This window comes from Strongyloides ratti (genome assembly GCF_001040885.1).
Source record: "Strongyloides ratti genome assembly S_ratti_ED321, chromosome : X".
In the NCBI taxonomy this organism is placed as follows: Eukaryota; Metazoa; Nematoda; class Chromadorea; order Rhabditida; family Strongyloididae; genus Strongyloides; species Strongyloides ratti.
Window position 1 is genome coordinate 3,384,416 of NC_037309.1, and position 20,488 is coordinate 3,404,903.

Consider the following 20,488-nt stretch of genomic DNA (forward strand, 5'->3'; position numbering starts at 1 on the left):
TAATATATTTTTATTTAATATGTTAAATAAACAAAAAGGTTAAATTTTTTAAAAACAGTTGTTATATTTTAGAAACTTTTTTTTTAATATGACAACAAATTGATTATTTTTTGTCAATTATTTTAAAAATGCAATTTATTATTTTATAATCTTTATATATATTAGTAAATTATTTTATTTTTTAAATAATATAATATTTATTATACATTTATTATTTTTAATATTTTAATTAATTTTAATCTAATTTAAGATATTATGAAACTTTTTATAAATCACATAAATAAATTTAAATGGATATCTTAAAAAGTAAATATAAATCTGTTACATAAATGTTATATATTAATATTTAATAATTTAATTATTTTTATTTTTTATCTTTTTGATAATTTACTAAAATAATAAAAATTTACTACTTTAATTTATTTTACAATTCAAAAATATTTTATTATTTCAATAAAAAAGTTTAAGTGATGTTTGCTACTTGTTTTTCTCATATTATCTTAAAGAAGTACGAGATAGTTAAAATGCCAACAGAGACGGGTATCTATATAAATATTCTAAAGGAAGATGTTTGTTGATCTTTTTCACATCTCTAATATTAATGTATTTTATTTAAAAAAAGTATTAAGATAATATGCCGTATCAATTTTAAAATAACGATAAAAGAGGAACAAAATGATTGCTGCTCATATAACTCTTTTCTCTTTATCTACTACAGTCAATTTCTGATAAATTCTTTGAATTGCATTTAAAAACTTTAGTGTAGGCAGGAGGCAAATCAACTCAATTATAGTTAGCCAAAGAAAAAGGGATATTATCATAAAAACATTTTATAAATCATTAGTAATTACCAATAAGAAATTATATTTCCATTTCTTCATTGATGACTACTACCTCAATGAGGGTAGATGTAAAAGATTATGGCTTTAAATTAAAATGATGCTAAGGAACTAAACAATTTACAACTAATCCTAAGAATTAAGCTTATTTTTAATAGGTAAAGTGTAAAAGTGGGAGTAATGCTTTCATTATTAGAGATAAAAGTATGTTGATTGATAAGAGAGAAATACATATATCTATGAAAAGTTGATATCTCTGCAACAATAAAGGGTTTCATTAAGGTGGAGTAAAACATATTACCCTTACTTCTTTTATTGCCATCCTTTCCTTCATAATCAACATAATAATCCTTGTTACTTCAGACTTAACAGTCACTCTCGACTAGTTGTGTTTCTAGATTGCGTCTAAGCTTTCTTTTATATTTTTAACTGTTGAGATATTATCACAAATTAGCACTTTACTACCAAATTTTTAATTATGGAATACGAAAACGATCCAGGATGGCAATATCTTCGTCGCTCTCGCGATCAAATACTTGAAGTAAGTTATATTATTATTTTTATTTTTTTTTTTCTTAAATTTTTATTTTTATTTTTTTTTTTTCTTATATATATTTTTTATTTACTAGGATCAAAATCGCCCATACGATTCAAAAAAAAATTGCTGGGTTCCAGATGCCGAAGAAGGATATATCGCTGCTGAAATTACTGCCACTAAGGGAGATAATGTTACTATTGTAACTGCTCGTGGTAATGAAGTAAGTTTATATTATAATATTAAAATTTTTTTTAAAACAAATGTTTTTTTTAGCAAACATTGAAAAAAGAACTCATTCAAGAAATGAATCCACCAAAATTCGAGAAAACCGAAGACATGTCTAACTTGTCATTCTTAAATGATGCTTCTGTTTTACACAATTTACGTGCACGTTATGCTGCTATGCTTATCTACACATACTCCGGTCTTTTCTGTGTCGTAATTAACCCATACAAGAGACTTCCAATTTACACAGATTCTGTTGCTCGTATGTTCATGGGTAAAAGAAGAACTGAAATGCCACCTCATTTGTTCGCTGTATCTGATGAAGCTTACAGAAACATGCTTCAAGATCATGAAAATCAATCTATGTTGATTACAGGAGAATCTGGAGCAGGTAAAACAGAAAATACCAAAAAAGTTATTGCCTATTTTGCTGCTGTCGGTGCTTCTCAACAAGAAAGCGATGACGCCAAAAAAGGTGAAGTTACTGTATCTGATGAAAAGAAAGTTACTCTTGAAGACCAAATTGTTCAAACTAATCCCGTTCTTGAAGCATTCGGTAATGCAAAAACTGTTCGTAACAATAACTCTTCACGTTTCGGTAAATTTATCCGTATTCATTTCAATAAACAAGGACGTGTTGCATCTTGTGACATTGAGCATTATCTTCTTGAAAAATCTCGTGTCATTCGTCAAGCTCCAGGAGAAAGATGTTACCACATTTTCTACCAAATCTATTCTGATTTCAAACCAGAACTTAAAAAAGAACTTCTTCTTGACTTACCATTGAAAGATTACTGGTTTGTTGCTCAAGCTGAATTGTCAATTGATGGTGTCAATGATACTGAAGAATTCCAACTTACTGATGAAGCTTTTACCATTCTTAACTTCTCTGATACTGAAAAACATGAATGTTATCAACTTATGTCTGCTCTTATGCACATGGGTAACATGAAATTCAAACAACGTGCTCGTGAAGAACAAGCTGAACCAGATGGTACCGATGAAGCTGAAAAAGCATCAAAAATGTTTGGAATTAACTTTGAAGAATTCCTTAAAGCTCTTACTAAACCACGTGTCAAAGTCGGAACTGAATGGGTATCTAAAGGACAAAACGTTGAACAAGTCAACTGGTCTATTGGTGCTATGGCCAAAGGTTTATATGCACGTGTATTCCATTGGCTCGTCAAGAAATGTAATCTTACTCTTGATCAAAAGGGTTACAGTCGTGATTATTTCATTGGTGTACTCGATATTGCTGGTTTTGAAATTTTCGACTTTAACTCTTTCGAACAATTGTGGATTAACTTTGTAAATGAAAAACTTCAACAATTCTTCAATCACCACATGTTTGTTTTAGAACAAGAAGAATATGCACGTGAAGGAATTCAATGGACATTCATTGATTTCGGTCTCGATCTTGCTGCTTGTATTGAGCTTATTGAAAAACCACTTGGTATCATTTCTATGCTTGACGAAGAATGTATTGTTCCAAAAGCTACTGATTTGACATTAGCTCAAAAACTTACCGAACAACATTTGGGTAAACATCCAAACTTTGAAAAACCAAAACCACCAAAGGGAAAACAAGCTGAAGCTCACTTTGCTATGCGTCACTACGCTGGTACTGTACGTTATAATGTTACTAACTGGTTGGAAAAGAACAAAGATCCACTTAATGATACCGTTGTATCTGTTATGAAAGCCAGTAAAGAAAATGCTCTCCTTTTGGAAGTTTGGTCTGACTATGTTACACAAGAAGAAGCTGCTGCTAAAGCTAAAGAAGGTGGTGGTGGTGGAGCCAAGAAGAAGGGTAAATCTGGATCCTTCATGACTGTCTCTATGATGTATCGTGAATCTCTTAACAACCTTATGACTATGCTTAACAAGACTCATCCTCACTTTATTCGTTGTATTATTCCAAACGAAAAGAAACAATCTGGAGTCATTGATGCTGCACTTGTTCTTAATCAACTTACATGTAATGGTGTATTGGAAGGTATCCGTATTTGCCGTAAAGGTTTCCCTAACAGAACCCTTCACCACGATTTCAAACAACGTTATGCTATCCTTGCTGCTGCTGAAGCTAAATCTTCTGAAGATCCAAAAATATGTTCACAAAACATGCTTGCTAAGATTGTTGCTGATGGTGGTCTTACTGATGAACAATTCAGAATTGGTCAAACTAAAGTATTCTTCAAAGCTGGTGTTTTGGCTAGTCTTGAAGATATTCGTGATGAAAAACTTTCCATCATTCTTACTGGATTCCAAGCTTCTATTAGATGGTACTTGGGATTAAATGATCGTAAAAGACGTATGGAACAACGTGCTGGACTTCTCATTGTTCAAAGAAATGTACGCAGTTGGTGTACACTTAGAACTTGGGAATGGTTCAAACTTTATGGAAAAGTCAAGCCACTTCTTAAAGCTGGAAAAGAAGCTGAAGAAATGGAGAAAATGGAAGGAAAACTTAAGGAACTCCAAGATAATTTGGATAAGGAAGAAAAACTTAGAAAAGATCTTGAAGAACAATGTACTAAACTTTTGGAAGAAAAGAATAGTCTTTTCACAACAAATGAAAATTCCAAGGGAACTATTTCTGATCTTGAAGATAAATTAACTAAACTTCAATCTCAAAAGACAGATCTTGATAGACAAATTAATGAATTAAATGATCGTCTTGGAGATCAAGAAGATCGTAATGCTGATATTTCTCGTGCCAAAAAGAAGATTGAAGGAGAATGTGAAAATCTTAAAAAACAAATTCAAGATCTTGAAATGAGTCTTAGAAAAGCTGAATCAGAAAAGCAATCTAAAGATCATCAAATCCGTTCACTTCAAGATGAAATGCAACAACAAGATGAAAATATTGCTAAATTAAACAAAGAAAAGAAACATCAAGAAGAAATTAATCGTAAATTGATGGAAGATCTTCAATCTGAAGAAGATAAAACTAACCACGTTAATAAAGTTAAATCCAAACTTGAACAAACTCTTGACGATCTTGAAGATAATCTTGAACGTGAAAAGAGATCTCGTGCTGATACTGAGAAACAAAAGAGAAAGGTTGAAGGAGAACTTAAAATTGCTCAAGAAACAATTGATGAATCAAACAAAGTTCGTCATGATCTTGAAAACAATCTTAAAAAGAAGGAATCAGAACTCCATTCTATTACTTCACGTTTGGAAGATGAACAATCTCTTGTTGCCAAACTCCAACGTCAAATTAAGGAAACCCAAGGTAGAATTAATGAATTAGAAGAAGAATTAGAAAACGAACGTCAATCACGTTCTAAGGCTGACCGTGCCAAATCAGATCTTCAACGCGAATTAGAAGAATTATCAGAAAGATTAGATGAACAAGGAGGTGCCACTGCAGCACAAATTGAAGTTAATAAGAAACGTGAAGCTGAATTAGCTAAACTTCGTCGTGACTTAGAAGAAGCTAACATGAATCATGAAAATCAATTAGCTGCTCTTCGTAAAAAACACAATGATGCTATTGCTGAACTTGGAGATCAACTTGATCAAATCCAAAAACAAAAAGCTAAAGTTGAGAAAGAAAAAGCACAAATTCAACGTGAAATGGAAGATTTCTCTGCTCAACTTGATGCTGAAACTTCTGCAAAACTTAACAACGAAAAATTGGCTAAACAATTTGAAATTCAAGTTTCTGAACTTCAAGCTAAAGCTGATGAACAAGCTCGCCAACTTCAAGACTTTGCTTCTCTTAAGGGACGTCTTCATAATGAGAATGGAGACCTTGGTCGTCAATTAGAAGATGCTGAATCTCAAATTAATGCACTTTCTCGTTTGAAATCTCAATTAACATCTCAATTAGAAGAAGCACGCAGAACTGCTGATGAAGAAGCTCGTGAACGCCAAACACTTGCTGCACAATCCAAGAACTTCCAACACGAATCAGAACAACTTCGTGAATCTCTTGAGGAAGAAATTGAATCTAAGAATGAAGTTCTTAGACAATTATCTAAAGCTAATGCTGAAATCCAACAATGGAAAACACGCTTTGAAGGAGAAGGACTTCTTAAGGCCGATGAACTTGAAGAAGCCAAAAGACGTCAACAACAAAAGATTAATGAACTTACAGAAGCTCTTGATGCTGCTAATTCTAAGATTGCTTCTCTTGAAAAAACTCGTTCACGTCTTATGGGAGATCTTGATGATGCTCAAGTTGATGTTGAACGTGCCAATGGATATGCTGCTTCATTGGAAAAGAAACAAAAAGGATTCGACAAGGTTGTTGATGAATGGAGAAAGAAGACTGATGATTTGTCTAATGAATTAGACTCTGCTCAACGCGATAACCGCAACTTATCTACTGACTTATTCAAATTAAGAAATGCTCAAGAAGAAATGGCTGAAACTGCTGAAGCTCTTAGACGTGAAAACAAATCACTCTCTCTTGAAATTAAAGATCTTACTGATCAACTCGGAGAAGGAGGACGTTCAGTTCATGAAATGCAAAAGATTATTCGTAGACTTGAAATTGAAAAAGAAGAACTTCAACATGCTCTTGATGAAGCTGAAGCTGCTCTTGAAGCTGAAGAATCTAAAGTACTTCGTGCTCAAGTTGAAGTTTCACAAATTAGATCTGAAATTGAAAAGAGAATTCAAGAAAAAGAAGAAGAATTCGAAAATACACGTAAGAATCATCAACGTGCTATTGACTCTATGCAAGCTTCTCTTGAATCAGAAGCTAAAGGTAAAGCTGAACTTCTCCGCGTCAAAAAGAAGTTGGAAGCTGATATCAATGAACTTGAAATTGCTCTTGATCATGCCAACAAAGCTAATGCTGATGCCCAAAAGAACATCAAGAGATTCCAAGAACAAATTCGTGAATTACAATTACAAGTTGAAGAAGAACAAAGACAACGTGATGATGTTCGTGAACAATACCTCAATGCAGAAAAGAGAGCTACCATCCTTCAATCTGAGAAAGAAGAACTTGCCGTTAACGCTGAAGCAGCAGAACGTGCCCGTAAACAAGCTGAATATGAAGTCGCTGATGCTCGTGACCAAGCTAACGAATTTTCTGCTCAAGCCAATTCACTTTCTGCTGCCAAGAGAAAGTTGGAAGGAGAACTTCAAGCAATTCACGCCGATTTGGATGAAACTTTGAATGAATACAAAGCTGCTGAAGAACGTTCCAAAAAGGCTGTTGCCGATGCTACAAGACTTGCTGAAGAACTTAGACAAGAACAAGAACACTCTATGCATATCGATAGAATGCGTAAAGGACTTGAACAACAAATTAAAGAAATGCAAATTAGACTTGATGAAGCTGAAGCTGCTGCACTCAAAGGAGGAAAGAAAATTATTGCTAAACTCGAACAAAGAATTCGTGAACTTGAATCTGAATTGGATGGAGAACAACGTAGATACCAAGATGTCAACAAAAATCTTTCCAAAGCTGACAGAAGAATGCGTGAACTTCAATTCCAAGTTGATGAAGACAAGAAGAACTTCGAACGTATGCAAGATCTTATTGACAAACTTCAAAACAAACTTAAGACTCAAAAGAGACAAATTGAAGAAGCTGTAAGTTTTATTTATTAAAAAATTTTATTCATATTTTTAATATTTATTTTTTTAGGAAGAAGTTGCTAACCTTAATCTTCAAAAATACAGACAACTTCAACATCAACTTGATGATGCTGAAGAGCGTGCCGATGTTGCAGAGAATTCTCTTTCCAAAATGCGTGCTAAGTCTCGTTCAGCTGCTAGTGTTGGACCAGCAGGATTACAAGCTTCTCAATCAGCTGCAGTCCTTAGATCTCCAAGCCGTGCTCGTGCATCTGCATCCAATCTTGGAGATTATTAAGTGTCACAAATATATCAACAATCTATTTGTAACTGGATTATGATAATGCAGACTGTAAGAAGCTATCTATCAATGAATTATCTTTTTTTTAATCAAATATTAGGCTTTGTTGATCCGTTAGCCATCCAACATTTTACTAATCAATTCTTTTTTTACGATTTTATTATTTTTATCTTTTTATTATTCCCAAAAATTGATAATCCTTATTCAACAAGAAATAATAACAAAAAACAATTTAATACTTTATTTTTACACCTTTTCAGATGAGTGATAAATATTTTAAACAATACATTAGTATTTTTTGTAGTTGCTAATTTGTGAATCATGTGTCGAATAAAGTTTATCATATTAAATCATTTTTTTTTCTTTTATATTATTTTCATAATTACTTAATACTTTTTTTAGTTCATTTATTTCTTCTTCTTTATTTTTAAGTGTATCAATAATCATTAGATGTTTTTTTAATAATTCATCATAACATTTTCTCATTTTCATTACATGATATTTCAATTCATCCATAGTCTTAATATTATTATCTTGATAAAACGTTGAATTATGCTTATCACTTTCAATATTTATATTAAATTCAGTTTTAATTAACATTACATCTTTATTTTTTCTTTCAATGTCATTTTTATTATTTTCTAAATTTTCTATTTTATCTCTTAGATACTTGTTTTCAATTAAGAGTCTTTCAACTTGACTATTAATTTGAAGTGATAAAGATTCTTCTTTTGTATTATCTTTTAGTTCTTTTTTTAAATGATTTAAATTATTATTTTCTGTTAATGTTTTGTTGCTTGTTAAATTATTATTTAACATTGATACTTGATCATCTATTTTGTACTTTTTTAACTGATTATTTTCTCTTAATAATTTTTCAAGATGTAATCGTAGTTTGATTATTAGCTTTACTTTTTGATCAGATGTTAATGCTTTCATAAAAGGAATATCTCTTGTAAGAATCATTAATCGGCTTCTAAGATTATGATTTTGTTTTTTTAGAGAATCTATTGCTTTTATTGCTTTGGGCATATTATTTCCATCTTTTTCAATATCAAAGTTTACAACACCAGATACAACTTAAAAAAAATACATAAATTATTTATAACAAATATAATAACACTTACAATCATTTGCTATTTCATTATCAACTAGTAAAGTATTTACATAATAATCATATTCTAAATCATTTAAACAATTGCCATAAACTTTAGAACATAAATTATCTTCAAATTCACTAAAAGAATATTCACTTGACATTAAAAAAAAAAATAAATATTTATATATTAAGTAAAATATAAAATAAAATGCTAATGAAACAAGTTATTGGTACCATGGTAACATAATAACCTTGAATAATTTATTTTTAAAACATTATAATTTTATAGAGTACCTACATCTGTTTAAATTATATTTAGAAAACTTTAATTACCTTATATGACTATATATTGATATATCTTACAACGATTGGTAATCGAATATATACATTGGAATGTTATCACTATAAGTCATAAGTTTTGTTATCAAAAAATCATTTGCTTTGTAAATATTATATTAAGTAGAAAAAAAAAATATGACAACTGTTAAAAGTAAGTTTTTTCGTTTATTTCGACTACTAATTATTATTATTATAATTTAAGCTGTTGCTGGAATAGCTTTTGCTTTATGTACTGGTTTAACCTTATTGGTATTGGCATGTACAATTACTCAATTAACGTATGTTTTATCATAAAAATCAATATTTACATTTATTTGTTAATTATTTTTTAGTTCATGGTGGCCAATGTTTGTTATTGTTTTTTATATATTATCACCTATACCAATACACGTAGCTAAAGCTTTTGGAGGTGATTTTGACACTGGAAATCCAATTGTTGATTTTGCAGTTTTTATGACAACAGGAATTATTGTATCAGCATTTGGTTTACCTGCAGTTTTAGCTCATGTTGGAACAGTAAGTTTATTAAAAAATTTTTTTTTCATATAATATTTTTAGATTCAATTTCAAGCTTGGATCATGACTGCTTTTGCTAATGTTATAATATTTTCAACTATTGTTTCTTACTTTTATTATACAGAAAAAGATACTATGGCTTTTCCATTTTAATGTCACAACAAAAAAAGTATAGATCACAATACAAACTTATTACAGCCATAATTTACCCTTTTATGTAAAATAAATTGAAAATATTTAGTACTTATGAAATGATCTTAGTGATTATAAATATTGCCTTTCATACATCCGAAGAATTAATATTACGAAAAATCAAATATTTTTTTATTTGTTTAAATATAAAAAAAAATTTATGATTTTTAATTAACAAAAATTTATAAAAAAAAAGAATATTCAGCTATAATACATTTTTGTCTAAATTGTTTTTATCATGATAAAAATTAACATTTATATATTATATTACAAATTATATTAAAATTTGTTTATATTTAAATTTAATATATTTTTTAAAAATATTAGATATTATAAGAAAAATATTTTTGTATATTATTAAAACATAATGCCCTATTTTTTACTATGTATTTTAATGTAAGAAGATAAATATATTTTTTCATTATTCTATCATTTATGATAAGAAAGTAATTAAATAGAAAAGACTATATGTTTATATATATGATTAAATTAAAAGCTAGTTATAATGATCAAATTTGTACAAACATCTTACTCTAATCATTAATAGAGAATTATAAATTATTATCAAATCTTCTGATTTATAATTGCGCTTCATCAATGATATAATTGTTCATTGAATTTTTATTAGTTGCGTGAAAATCACACATATTTCATTCTTTTTTGTTTATTTGTCTATGTCTTTTATAGAAACCTTTTTCGTCAAACATCATATGTAAGGACAAAATCAAAAGATTACTTCTTTTCTTAAAAATGTAATATATATGTATATAAATTTTTTTTTCTTATCATCAATCAGGAACTATTTTAAAAGATGATGTTTAATTAAATTACCTATGTCACAGGTTATCAGAAATATATTTAAGTTCTATTTTTATAAAAAGACAATAATTATTTTAAACAAAAATTATTATGTATAAAGATAGTAGAAAATATATAATCATATTTAAGATAAAAATTTATATCATATTAGTATTTTATTTATATTACTAACCTAACAAATTTATTTATCAATATTTTTTTTAAAATGTTCACAATTATGACATAGTATCAACACAAAACTATTTTAATTTTTAAAATTATTTTAATTTTTAAAATTATTTTAATTTTTAAAAAGTGTGACTACTAATATAGAAAAAAAAACTATATAAATTTTAGATTTAGTTGTAAAAACATCTTAAATAATTAAGAATAACAAAATTTTAATTAGTATTGGTGTATAACAATTTATATTTAACCTGTTAAAATAAAAAATTTTTTAAAAAATATTCTTTTTTATATTATATACTTATTGATAATTTTAAAATTAGATTTGTATAAAATTAATAATTAATAACTAATAGATTAATATAATTAATTTGAAAATGTATTAATTTAATAATAAAAATTTCATCATTCTTCTTATTTCATAATATATATTACAAAAAAGTTTTACGCAATTATCATTATCTAGTTGTAATTTACATATACATACAACATTTTCATTAATTTTCTTTTTAAATTATTTTTGTATTTTAAAAACGTTTAATCATCTAATGACATTTTTTTTAACATACTTTGAGTAAAAATATATTTTTATTTTAGTTTTTTTTTTTTTTTCTAATTTATTTAACAATGGAATTTGTTGAATCATTATTGGGGAAAAGTACTAATCAATCATCTATTTTATCAACTAATTATTTCACAGCCGATCTATCAGAACGACAGTTAACTGATTTTAATGAAAATAGTATAAAAACTATACATCCTGATCTTACTATTGAATGTATAGAAGCTCTAAATCTTTCTCGCAATCTTTTTGAAACAATTCCATTAAATGTATTTAAATTCATACACTTGCAAAAGTAAGTTGTTTTTTTTTATATTCTAAAAAAAAAAATTTTTTTTTATATACATATTACATATAATATATTAATTTAGATTAGAAGTATGTGAATTATCATTAACTACAATACCTGAACAAATAACTAATTTACAACATCTTCGTCATTTAGATGCTAGAAATAATTTAATAAGATCAATTCCAAAATATTTATCAAAAATAAAATCACTTGAAGAGATAAATTTTTCTGGTAATGAATTAACACAATTTCCTGATGTTTTTTTTAATCTTCCAAATTTAAATACTCTTAATCTTGGAGAAAATAAAATATCTACTATACCTCAAACTATATATCAAATAAAAAATTTAAAAGTATTTTATCTTGGTGGCAATCAGTTAAAAGTCATACCAGATACAATAGGTTTACTTCACCAGTTAACTTGCCTTGTTGTTTCTGATAATCAGTTATCAACAGTTCCACAATCTATTGCATCTTTACGTAATCTTAAACGACTTTCACTTCATAATAATTTAATTAGAACTTTACCACCACAAATATTAAATTTAACAAGTTTAGAGAGTTTATCATTAAGAAATAATCCATTAGTGAGGAAGTTTGTTGATAATCTTATGTTAACACCACCATCATTAAAAGAAATTGCAGCTAGAATTGTCCGCAAGAAAGTTGACATGAAAATGGCAGAAGAAATTTTACCATATGACTTAATTAAATATCTTAACAGTGCTCATGAATGTTTAAATCCACATTGTACAGGTGTATATTTTGAGACATGTTTTGAAAATATTAAATTTGTCGATTTTTGTGGAATGTATAAAGTACCATTTTTACAATATTTATGGTAAGTTATTATTGTTATTAAATTAAATTTTTTTTTAGTTCACCAAACTGTGGATGTGGTTGCTCAGATTATGGTCCTCATGTTTGCCGAAATCATCTTACTGATGCTAGAATGAAAAAAGTTTTACTTGGATAATAAAAAAAAGTATTACTTAGAATATAACAATTTATTATTTTTCAAAAAAATGTTTATTTAATAGCCTGTAAAATATTACTTTTTATTTAAAAAATAAATTACATTATATTTTTATAAATAGATTAAAAAATTTTAATATTTATTCTTTATTAAATAAAAATAATGTTTCCACTTTATTTCATTTTTAATAATTATTTTGAAGAATATCATATATTATATTTATAATTATTTGTTTATAATTATAAATCATTATAATTAACATTATTTATAAATATTAATGATATTTAAAGGTATTATCATTGTTATCACGAAATAAATTTCATCTCTTATACATTGAATATATAATAATTGTCGCAAGAAGGATGTTTCAATTAAAATAGCAGAAAATTATATAACTTATTACATGAAAGAAGGCGGATTATAAAAAAGGTTATACTTTTTATATTATTAAAAATTATTTTTCTTCTATAAAATGCCATTATTTTTCTAACTATCAAAAACCATGAAAGTATCTAATATTTGGCATAAAACAATTGGTGATAAATCTGTCAATGAATGGATTTTATCTATGGATAAATATATTGACAATCCAACACCTCATTGTAAGTCATTTTTATGAATAAAATTTACAAATTAATTGATATTATATATTTTTTTTCAGCTGAAAATGAATTTATTCAAATTATAAAGAATTATGTTTTAGAGTTATTAGATGAAGAAGAAACAGCATATTATATATGTCATCTATATTGGGATTATTTTAATCATCCGTATAAATTATTATGTATAATAAAAGAATCACCAGGATATAATTTTAATATTTTTTTGAGAAACCAATATAGTGCTGAAATTTTTGAATGTATTTGGATGAAAAAAGATGGTCCACCAATTGAATATGTATATTTATTTGATGAAATAGATTGGTTTTTTGAAAATATAGATATTGAACCAGTTAAAAAAGAATTTGAATTTATTTGTGCCGTTACAAAATTTTCAAAATTACAAATAACTATAAATGAATGGAAAAACAAATATTATTTTTAATATTAAAATATAAAAGTGTCAAATTTTTATATATTTTGTTGACATCAATAATGGATCATTTTTTTTTATCTAATGGAAATTCATTTTCTTTGCATAATCCAAAAAAAATGTTATACATTATTTTAATTTCCTGAGTTAATCTTTATATTTAGTTATGTCTTCCTTGATATGCTTTTAAATATTTAAATACCATCATTAAATAAAAGTGTGCAATATAATTTTTAAGTAAAATTTTATCGTATATTTGATAAAAATATCTTTTTTTTACAATAATTTAAAGAACACACGAAATATCATTTTATAAAAATTATTACTACAATAGCACCTGTATTTAAAAATATAATGTCATAAATTTCGTAATTTATTGAAGATATTTTATTTGGCACGAAATGTTTGTGTCAATTTTTTTTATCTAAAACAATGAAATATACTTAATATAATATATATAACAATTTTTTTTATTATATTGTTAAGATACCATAAAATATAAAATATTATGACAATAATAGTACCATTCTTTAAATTATAGTTTTTATAGTTTAAAGAATATTTATTATCATTTACTAACATCAAAAAAAGTATTAGAAAACAAAAGTTACTTTTTGTTCATGAAGAAGAGTAACTTTAGTTTATTATTTAAAAGATAAATATTAGAAAAGGAAGTATTATTTTAAACTAGATAAAAAAAAATGTTTATGATTATTCTTTTATTAAACTTACAAAAGTTTTTAAATATTTTTCTTTTTTTTTAATAAAAAGTAGAATTTTTTCTCAATATTATAAATATAATCCTTTAAATATGTATAATATTATTTTTATTAGGTTTTTGAAAAATAATTAATCAAAGATTAAAAAAAAATATAATTTTAAGTAATATTAAAGTTGTAAAATGAAAATAACATTATGTGAAGGTAAAATTATTTCTGATAAAAAAAGAAAAATATTTAATAACAACTAATCAAACATTGACGAAATGGCAATAAATTTAAATTACTAAAATTTTAAATCATATATAAGTAAATAATTTTAATAATTGAAAAAAAAAACATTTGTTTACGGTATTGTAAAAGAATTATATTTTTTTTTAAAGTAGCAATAACCAAGTTTTGATATCTATAAAATATTTGATTTTTTTTAATAAAACTATTATTTAAAGTGTTTTTGTAAATAAGTCTTATCTTTTACACTATTAAACTTCGTAAAACTATTGTCATTTAAACAAATATTTAAATTTTTTGGACAAACCAAAGTGTTTTTCAATATCTTTAATCTTAAATTTTAAATATTTATAAAATTTTGCATTTTTTGAATATGAAATAAAAATTTTCAAACATTTTTATAATGGCAGAAAAACTGCGAAATGATAGTTTTTGAGTTTTATGTAAAAATAAAACATTTTTATCTTAATATAAATAGTTATTCAATTAATAATTTAAATTATTATATGCTTCACTGTACTCCACATCAGTATCTTTTTAAATCAAATTTATATTTTTAATTTAATTTAATTTCTTTAAAAACATTCTGAAAATTACAATTAAAAAATTCACCAACTAAAAAATATCTATGAAAATATATTGAGTGGAAATTTTGGAGAACTAAAGTTTCAATGATTATAGTTTGAAAAAATGATACTTTTTTTTATAAATAATTTTTATTATTTTTTCTGTATTAATTATTAATCTTTTGTTTTAATGTTTTAATTAATGTTATAATATATTTAGCTAGTTTTTTAAAACTATATGTTAATATTATGATAATATTTTCATTTATTCAATGAATAAATTATTTAATTGTTTAGTCATTTTTCATGAATTTCAAATATATAAATAATTAGTATATTAGCCAATGTTATATAAACTGAAAATAAATTGAGCTGTTTAGTTTAATTAATTAAATCTCGTAATGAAATTATTTTTAAAATGTTATTACTTATAAAAGTATCCGTATAGTAAGAAATAAAGTATAAAAAAATTTACATTTATTTTTGTTGATTTGAAAAAATAAAAATTTAAAAAAAAAAGAAAATTTTCTTGATTTTAGACATAAAAAAAATTAATATATTTGAAAATATAAAAATAATTTATGCATTCATTATTTTTAATATTAATAATGAGTATAAAAAATTTTTGACAAAGATAAATATCAAATTAAATATAAGTATTTTTAATAATTTTAAAAAATTATTTACTGTAAAAATGAAAAAGAAAATTGAGTTCATTTTAGCCATGAAGTGGAATATTATAAACAAATTGTTTATTCTATATTTTAATATTTTAAATATTATATTATTTGTTTTAATGATAAAATTATTATTTATTTTAAAGCGAAATTACATGGTAATATGCCATTAAACCTTTTTAAGCTATATTACCTTTCCACATCATATATGAAGTATTTTTTTTTGTCTGTAAAAGGGCAACTCGTTCTTAAACAGATAATATATTATTAAATTTTGGAAAGCCGAAACATTTTGGAGTAAAGTTATTAATGTCAAAAATTAATTTTTTCTGATTAATATTATATAAATAAATTCATTTTGTATTTTTAAATATATTTTGTATTTAAATTAAATCAAATATTTATTTATTTAAAATATTAACTTATAATTCATGAGAAAATTTTAATTTTTAGTTTTTTTTTTATGAACGAAAAGAAATCAAAAAACAATAAGTATTATTGACAAAGAATTTTATCACAAATAAATATTTTTAACTTTATAAGTTATTGTATATATTTTTGTTTTATTGTTTTAAAAACTTTCATAATTTTTCTCTTTATTTAAAAATGTTAAAATTTTATAATATTTTAATTTTTTTTTAAATTCTTCATTATTTGATATCACAAAAATATTGATTTATAAAAATTCTAAATTTTCCATTGCATCATTTCAAATTGTAATTCTCTTTTAATAAACGTCATAATTATAAAACAAATCGATCTAACCGTAACAAAATATATAATCTTTAATTTATACAAAATGCTTAAAAATATAACATTGTTGTGTTTTAATGCTATACATAATAATTATACAAACAAAACTATGTTTTATTAATCTTAGTTTTTTTTTATAATAATTTTTTTGTTCTTTAAAAAATATTTTTTTTATATTTTCAAGATTACTATTTAGTTATATAATTTAAAAAATTAATAATTTATATATTTTAGTTATGATGCCTGAAAAATTATCTAGTATTACTCCGTTTGATAAAATAAAACATTTAAGTAATTTATATAAAAATTATTTAGTTAAAAATGAACAAATTAAACAACAACATGCAAAATCTAATAATGCTGGAAATGAATTGTATGATACATTAACAGAAAATTTTGAAAAATTATTTGCTAAAGTAGATAATTTAGATGCTTCTGATAAAGTTTTAGATGAATTTTTATCAATTATTAATGAAGATTGTCTCGCTGATGTTTTATTAGAAATGTTTAGAAATCTTCATGATAAATTTAACCCTAAAATAATTGAAAGATTGAAAGTTATTGAGAAAAGGAAGGAAGAATCTGATCCAGAAGAAACAGCCAGTTCCAGTTGTTTAAGTTCCGCATCAAATTCAGAAGGTGAATATGCTCAGTCTCAACCTGTACGTAATTGTAGACGCAGTTCACGACTTGAAAATAAGAAAAACAAATATATAAAAAATAGTGAAAGAAGGAAAAGAAGATCGTATAATTTAGATAAAGAATCAGATTTTAGTGATTCAGATGATGAAGAAACTAAAGGATATGATAGTGTATCAATTCAAAAAGTTATCCTTGATCCTGTTGTTCAAGAAAAATTAGAAGCTTTTATAGAAAAAGATTTTAATGCAATTTCCAATAGATCTTTAGATACAAAAAAAGTTAGTGATAAAGTTAAAGAAATATCAAGTTATTTAGGAATTAGTCAAAGAGTTATTGGACCAATTGTTGCAAAACTATCTATAGGAGCATTTAATGATTTGATGTCAAGGATAAAAGATTGGGATAAATTAAAAGAACGAATGCAAGATGTTTTTAGAAGACTATATGCATGGATTATTAACAAAGAAGCAATTTTGTTTGTTCATTCTTTATGCCCAAAAAAGATTCAATTTTATGGAAATGGAAAACTCATTATACCAAAACCATCTTATTTTTGGTTGAATTGTGATGAAGCACCAACCGATGAAATCGAACGTTGTATAACTCCACCAGTAATAAAATTTGACAATATTGATGAAGATGTGTCAACATTTGGTGAATTTAAACCAAATCTTCGTGTTAATAAGTATATCCGAACAATTGAATCAAATCCAAAATATGAAGAGATATTTGAACGTACAGGAAAAACATATGAATTTCAAAATAAGAATATAGTTGTAGAAAATATTAAATATATGACAACAAAAAATTTTAAATTTAAAGGTTGTCTTAATACTGTAGATATATGTAAAGAAATAAGAAGACATTTAACTGAAACAAACTGTTCCCAAAGAAATTTTGCTGAAAATATTTTAGGAATGTCGCAAGGTAGTGCTTCGGATCTTCTAACAAAACCAAAAGAATGGCATGGATTAACACGAAGAGGAAGAGAGCCATACATTAAAATGAAAGCTTATTTGGATACATATGAAAAATTGAAAGAAGATCTTAAAGCAATTTTTGAAGAGGAAGAGAAAGAGCATTTAGAAAAATTAAAATCATTTCACAAAAAAAAATTAGAAAAAAGTGGAAAGAAATTTGATGAAAAATCATTGTATAATGTTTTAAATAAATATAGTAAACCTTCAAAATCTCTAACAAATTCTAACGAAAATGAAAATATTTCACCTTCTTTAAATAAGGTTAAGCAAAATGATGAATTAATTATTAAACAAAATGAAGTATCATTTCAACCTAAAGAAAATTGTAAAATTATGACAAAAGTTACTAACCAAATAAAAAGTTGTCCTAACCAAATTGTTTCTGATGAGGCAATTATTTCTAATTTAATATCACCAACAATTGAATCATTAAATACAATGTCCATAGCAACTGAAATGAAAACACTTTTAGAAGAATGTAAAATTACACCTGCAATATTTGCAGAAAATTTTATGAAAATTAAACCGCAAGAATTTCATAGAATTTTAACTGCACCAAGAGCTTGGAATTTATCAAGTTTAGATGATAGAAATGCTTATAGAAAAATGAAATCATTTTTGGATAATGAAGAACTTGTTAAATCGTTTAAAGAAAATGGATTTAATGCACTTCCAAAATTACTAAAAAATTTTGATGGTTCTATTTTATCACTAGATAAAGATAAAAAGGTAGTACGTTATATGAAATCATCAAAACCATTTGAAACAACACCAAGTATATGTAATTCAAAAATTTTAAAATTCTGTGTTAAAAAACGACCAACAATGCATATTGAGGAAGATGTTCCAGCTAAAAAAGTAAAATTGTGCAATGAAGAAAGTCAGGAAAAAATTAAAAATGTTGAAAATAATCAATTGAAATTGTGTGAGGAAGTTTTAGAAGAAGATGCCAATTCAATTCAATTGACTGATAAAAAAAATTCCACGCAAAAAACATATATTGTGCCATTTACTAAACCACTTCCATTAATTTCTAACCAACATTCTAAAATTAATTGTATTGAAAAAAATTTAACAATAAAAGAAGAAAATATAGATGAAATAGAGGTTGAAAATGGTAATGATATACCAATAACATCAATACAAATAAAAGATGAAGTTATAAAACCTGATTCTGACACAATTGATACTATTACATTGTCTGATGATAGTTTTAACATTAATGATACGCTTTTGTCTAAAAAAACAAAAGATCCAGAGTTTTTCAAACAAATTCATGAAAATTCATTTAAGCCAATTCATAAAAAAAATGTTAACTTATATAATATTGAAACATGTCATGCAAAAATTATTAAAAGCAATAACAAAGAGGAATTGCTTATTGATACTGCTGAATTGGAAATCTTATATCTTGCATGGACATATAATCCGAATCCTCAAAGTGTAATGAAAAATTATCTTAGTCAAATGACTGTTCTTCCTGTTGAAACCATTGATACATGGTATCATACATTTAATAAATTAAAAGTAAGTATAATATATTATTTTTTTTACAATTAAATATTTTAGGGTAATTATTTGAGAACAGCTGATAATTCACTTACTTATCGAGAAAATTTAAGAAAAAGTGTACTATCAACAACGACTAGAAAAAAATATCTTGCTATAACAGATCTTGTTTTTAAACAACTTTTTTCAAATAAATTAGCAGAATTGATGAATCAAAATCAATAATTTATGCTAAATAAATGTATCATAATTGTATAAACAGTACTAACATTTTTTAAAATAAATGTTTTTAATTTTAAAATTTGTATAATTTGTTATATTTGGAAAAAAAAACATTACAGTAAATGATTAAAAGGTTTGAAATATTTTAATTCTTAAAAAAAAACTTTTTTTCAAAATTTTTAAATTTTCATATTATTAGAAGTTTTTTACAAGATACCATGCAAATGCTGAGTTTACTGAAAAAAAAGTGTCTACATTGTTAATTTATTACTTTCCAAGATGGTTTTTAGCCTTAGCTTCTAAAAAATGAAAAGATCATTAATTGTTCCATCTTTATGCTTTGTTTGAAACAATAAAATTATATTTTATATAGACTTGCTAACATATTTCAAATATTTTCTAATGTTTGAAAACAGTAGTTTAAGTCCTGAAAATAACAAAAACAAATATATAAGAAAAAGTGAAAAGGAAAAAAGTAGTCTAATTGTGATAAACCATCATCTGATAAAAACGAACGTTGTATAAGTCTAAAAATAATAAAAGTTAATATTATTAATGAGAGAAAATTAACGTTTGATGTGTTTAAAACAAATTTTCATTTTAATAAGTATATTCAAATAATTGAATCACAGGAAAGATACAAACAAATCTTTTAACATATTAGAAAAACATATAAATTTCAAAAAAAGAATATTATTGTAGAAAATATCAAATATATGACTACAGAAACATTTAAATTTAAAGAGTGTCTTA

The 20,488-nt window shown here is 24.9% G+C and overlaps 6 protein-coding genes across 6 annotated transcripts; 5 read left to right on the forward strand and 1 right to left on the reverse strand.

Moving 5' to 3' along the window:
- Positions 1 to 1,317: 1,317 nt before the first annotated feature.
- Positions 1,318 to 7,441, forward strand: SRAE_X000071300 (Myosin heavy chain; the record flags this gene model as incomplete). The annotated part of the gene is made up of 4 exons (XM_024645089.1): positions 1,318 to 1,380; positions 1,469 to 1,597; positions 1,651 to 7,158; positions 7,214 to 7,441. 4 exons carry the CDS (start codon positions 1,318 to 1,320, stop codon positions 7,439 to 7,441), a joined length of 5,928 nt encoding a protein of 1,975 aa, XP_024510582.1.
- A 348-nt stretch (positions 7,442 to 7,789) lies between these two features.
- Positions 7,790 to 8,704, reverse strand: SRAE_X000071400 (Hypothetical protein; the record flags this gene model as incomplete). The annotated part of the gene is made up of 2 exons (XM_024645090.1): positions 7,790 to 8,523; positions 8,572 to 8,704. The coding sequence occupies 2 exons, from the start codon at positions 8,702 to 8,704 to the stop codon at positions 7,790 to 7,792; spliced, it is 867 nt and encodes a 288-aa protein (XP_024510583.1).
- A 313-nt stretch (positions 8,705 to 9,017) lies between these two features.
- SRAE_X000071500 (Vacuolar protein sorting 55 family-containing protein) lies at positions 9,018 to 9,551 on the forward strand (the record flags this gene model as incomplete). Its single annotated transcript, XM_024645091.1, has 4 exons — positions 9,018 to 9,033; positions 9,085 to 9,160; positions 9,215 to 9,398; positions 9,441 to 9,551. 4 exons carry the CDS (start codon positions 9,018 to 9,020, stop codon positions 9,549 to 9,551), a joined length of 387 nt encoding a protein of 128 aa, XP_024510584.1.
- Positions 9,552 to 11,201: 1,650 nt separating this feature from the next.
- SRAE_X000071600 (Leucine-rich repeat and Leucine-rich repeat, typical subtype-containing protein) lies at positions 11,202 to 12,404 on the forward strand (the record flags this gene model as incomplete). Its single annotated transcript, XM_024645092.1, has 3 exons — positions 11,202 to 11,431; positions 11,508 to 12,269; positions 12,308 to 12,404. The coding sequence occupies 3 exons, from the start codon at positions 11,202 to 11,204 to the stop codon at positions 12,402 to 12,404; spliced, it is 1,089 nt and encodes a 362-aa protein (XP_024510585.1).
- A 502-nt stretch (positions 12,405 to 12,906) lies between these two features.
- Positions 12,907 to 13,448, forward strand: SRAE_X000071700 (Hypothetical protein; the record flags this gene model as incomplete). The annotated part of the gene is made up of 2 exons (XM_024645093.1): positions 12,907 to 13,006; positions 13,066 to 13,448. 2 exons carry the CDS (start codon positions 12,907 to 12,909, stop codon positions 13,446 to 13,448), a joined length of 483 nt encoding a protein of 160 aa, XP_024510586.1.
- Positions 13,449 to 16,618: 3,170 nt separating this feature from the next.
- Positions 16,619 to 19,738, forward strand: SRAE_X000071800 (Homeobox protein cut; the record flags this gene model as incomplete). The annotated part of the gene is made up of 2 exons (XM_024645094.1): positions 16,619 to 19,531; positions 19,574 to 19,738. 2 exons carry the CDS (start codon positions 16,619 to 16,621, stop codon positions 19,736 to 19,738), a joined length of 3,078 nt encoding a protein of 1,025 aa, XP_024510587.1.
- Positions 19,739 to 20,488: the final 750 nt, after the last annotated feature.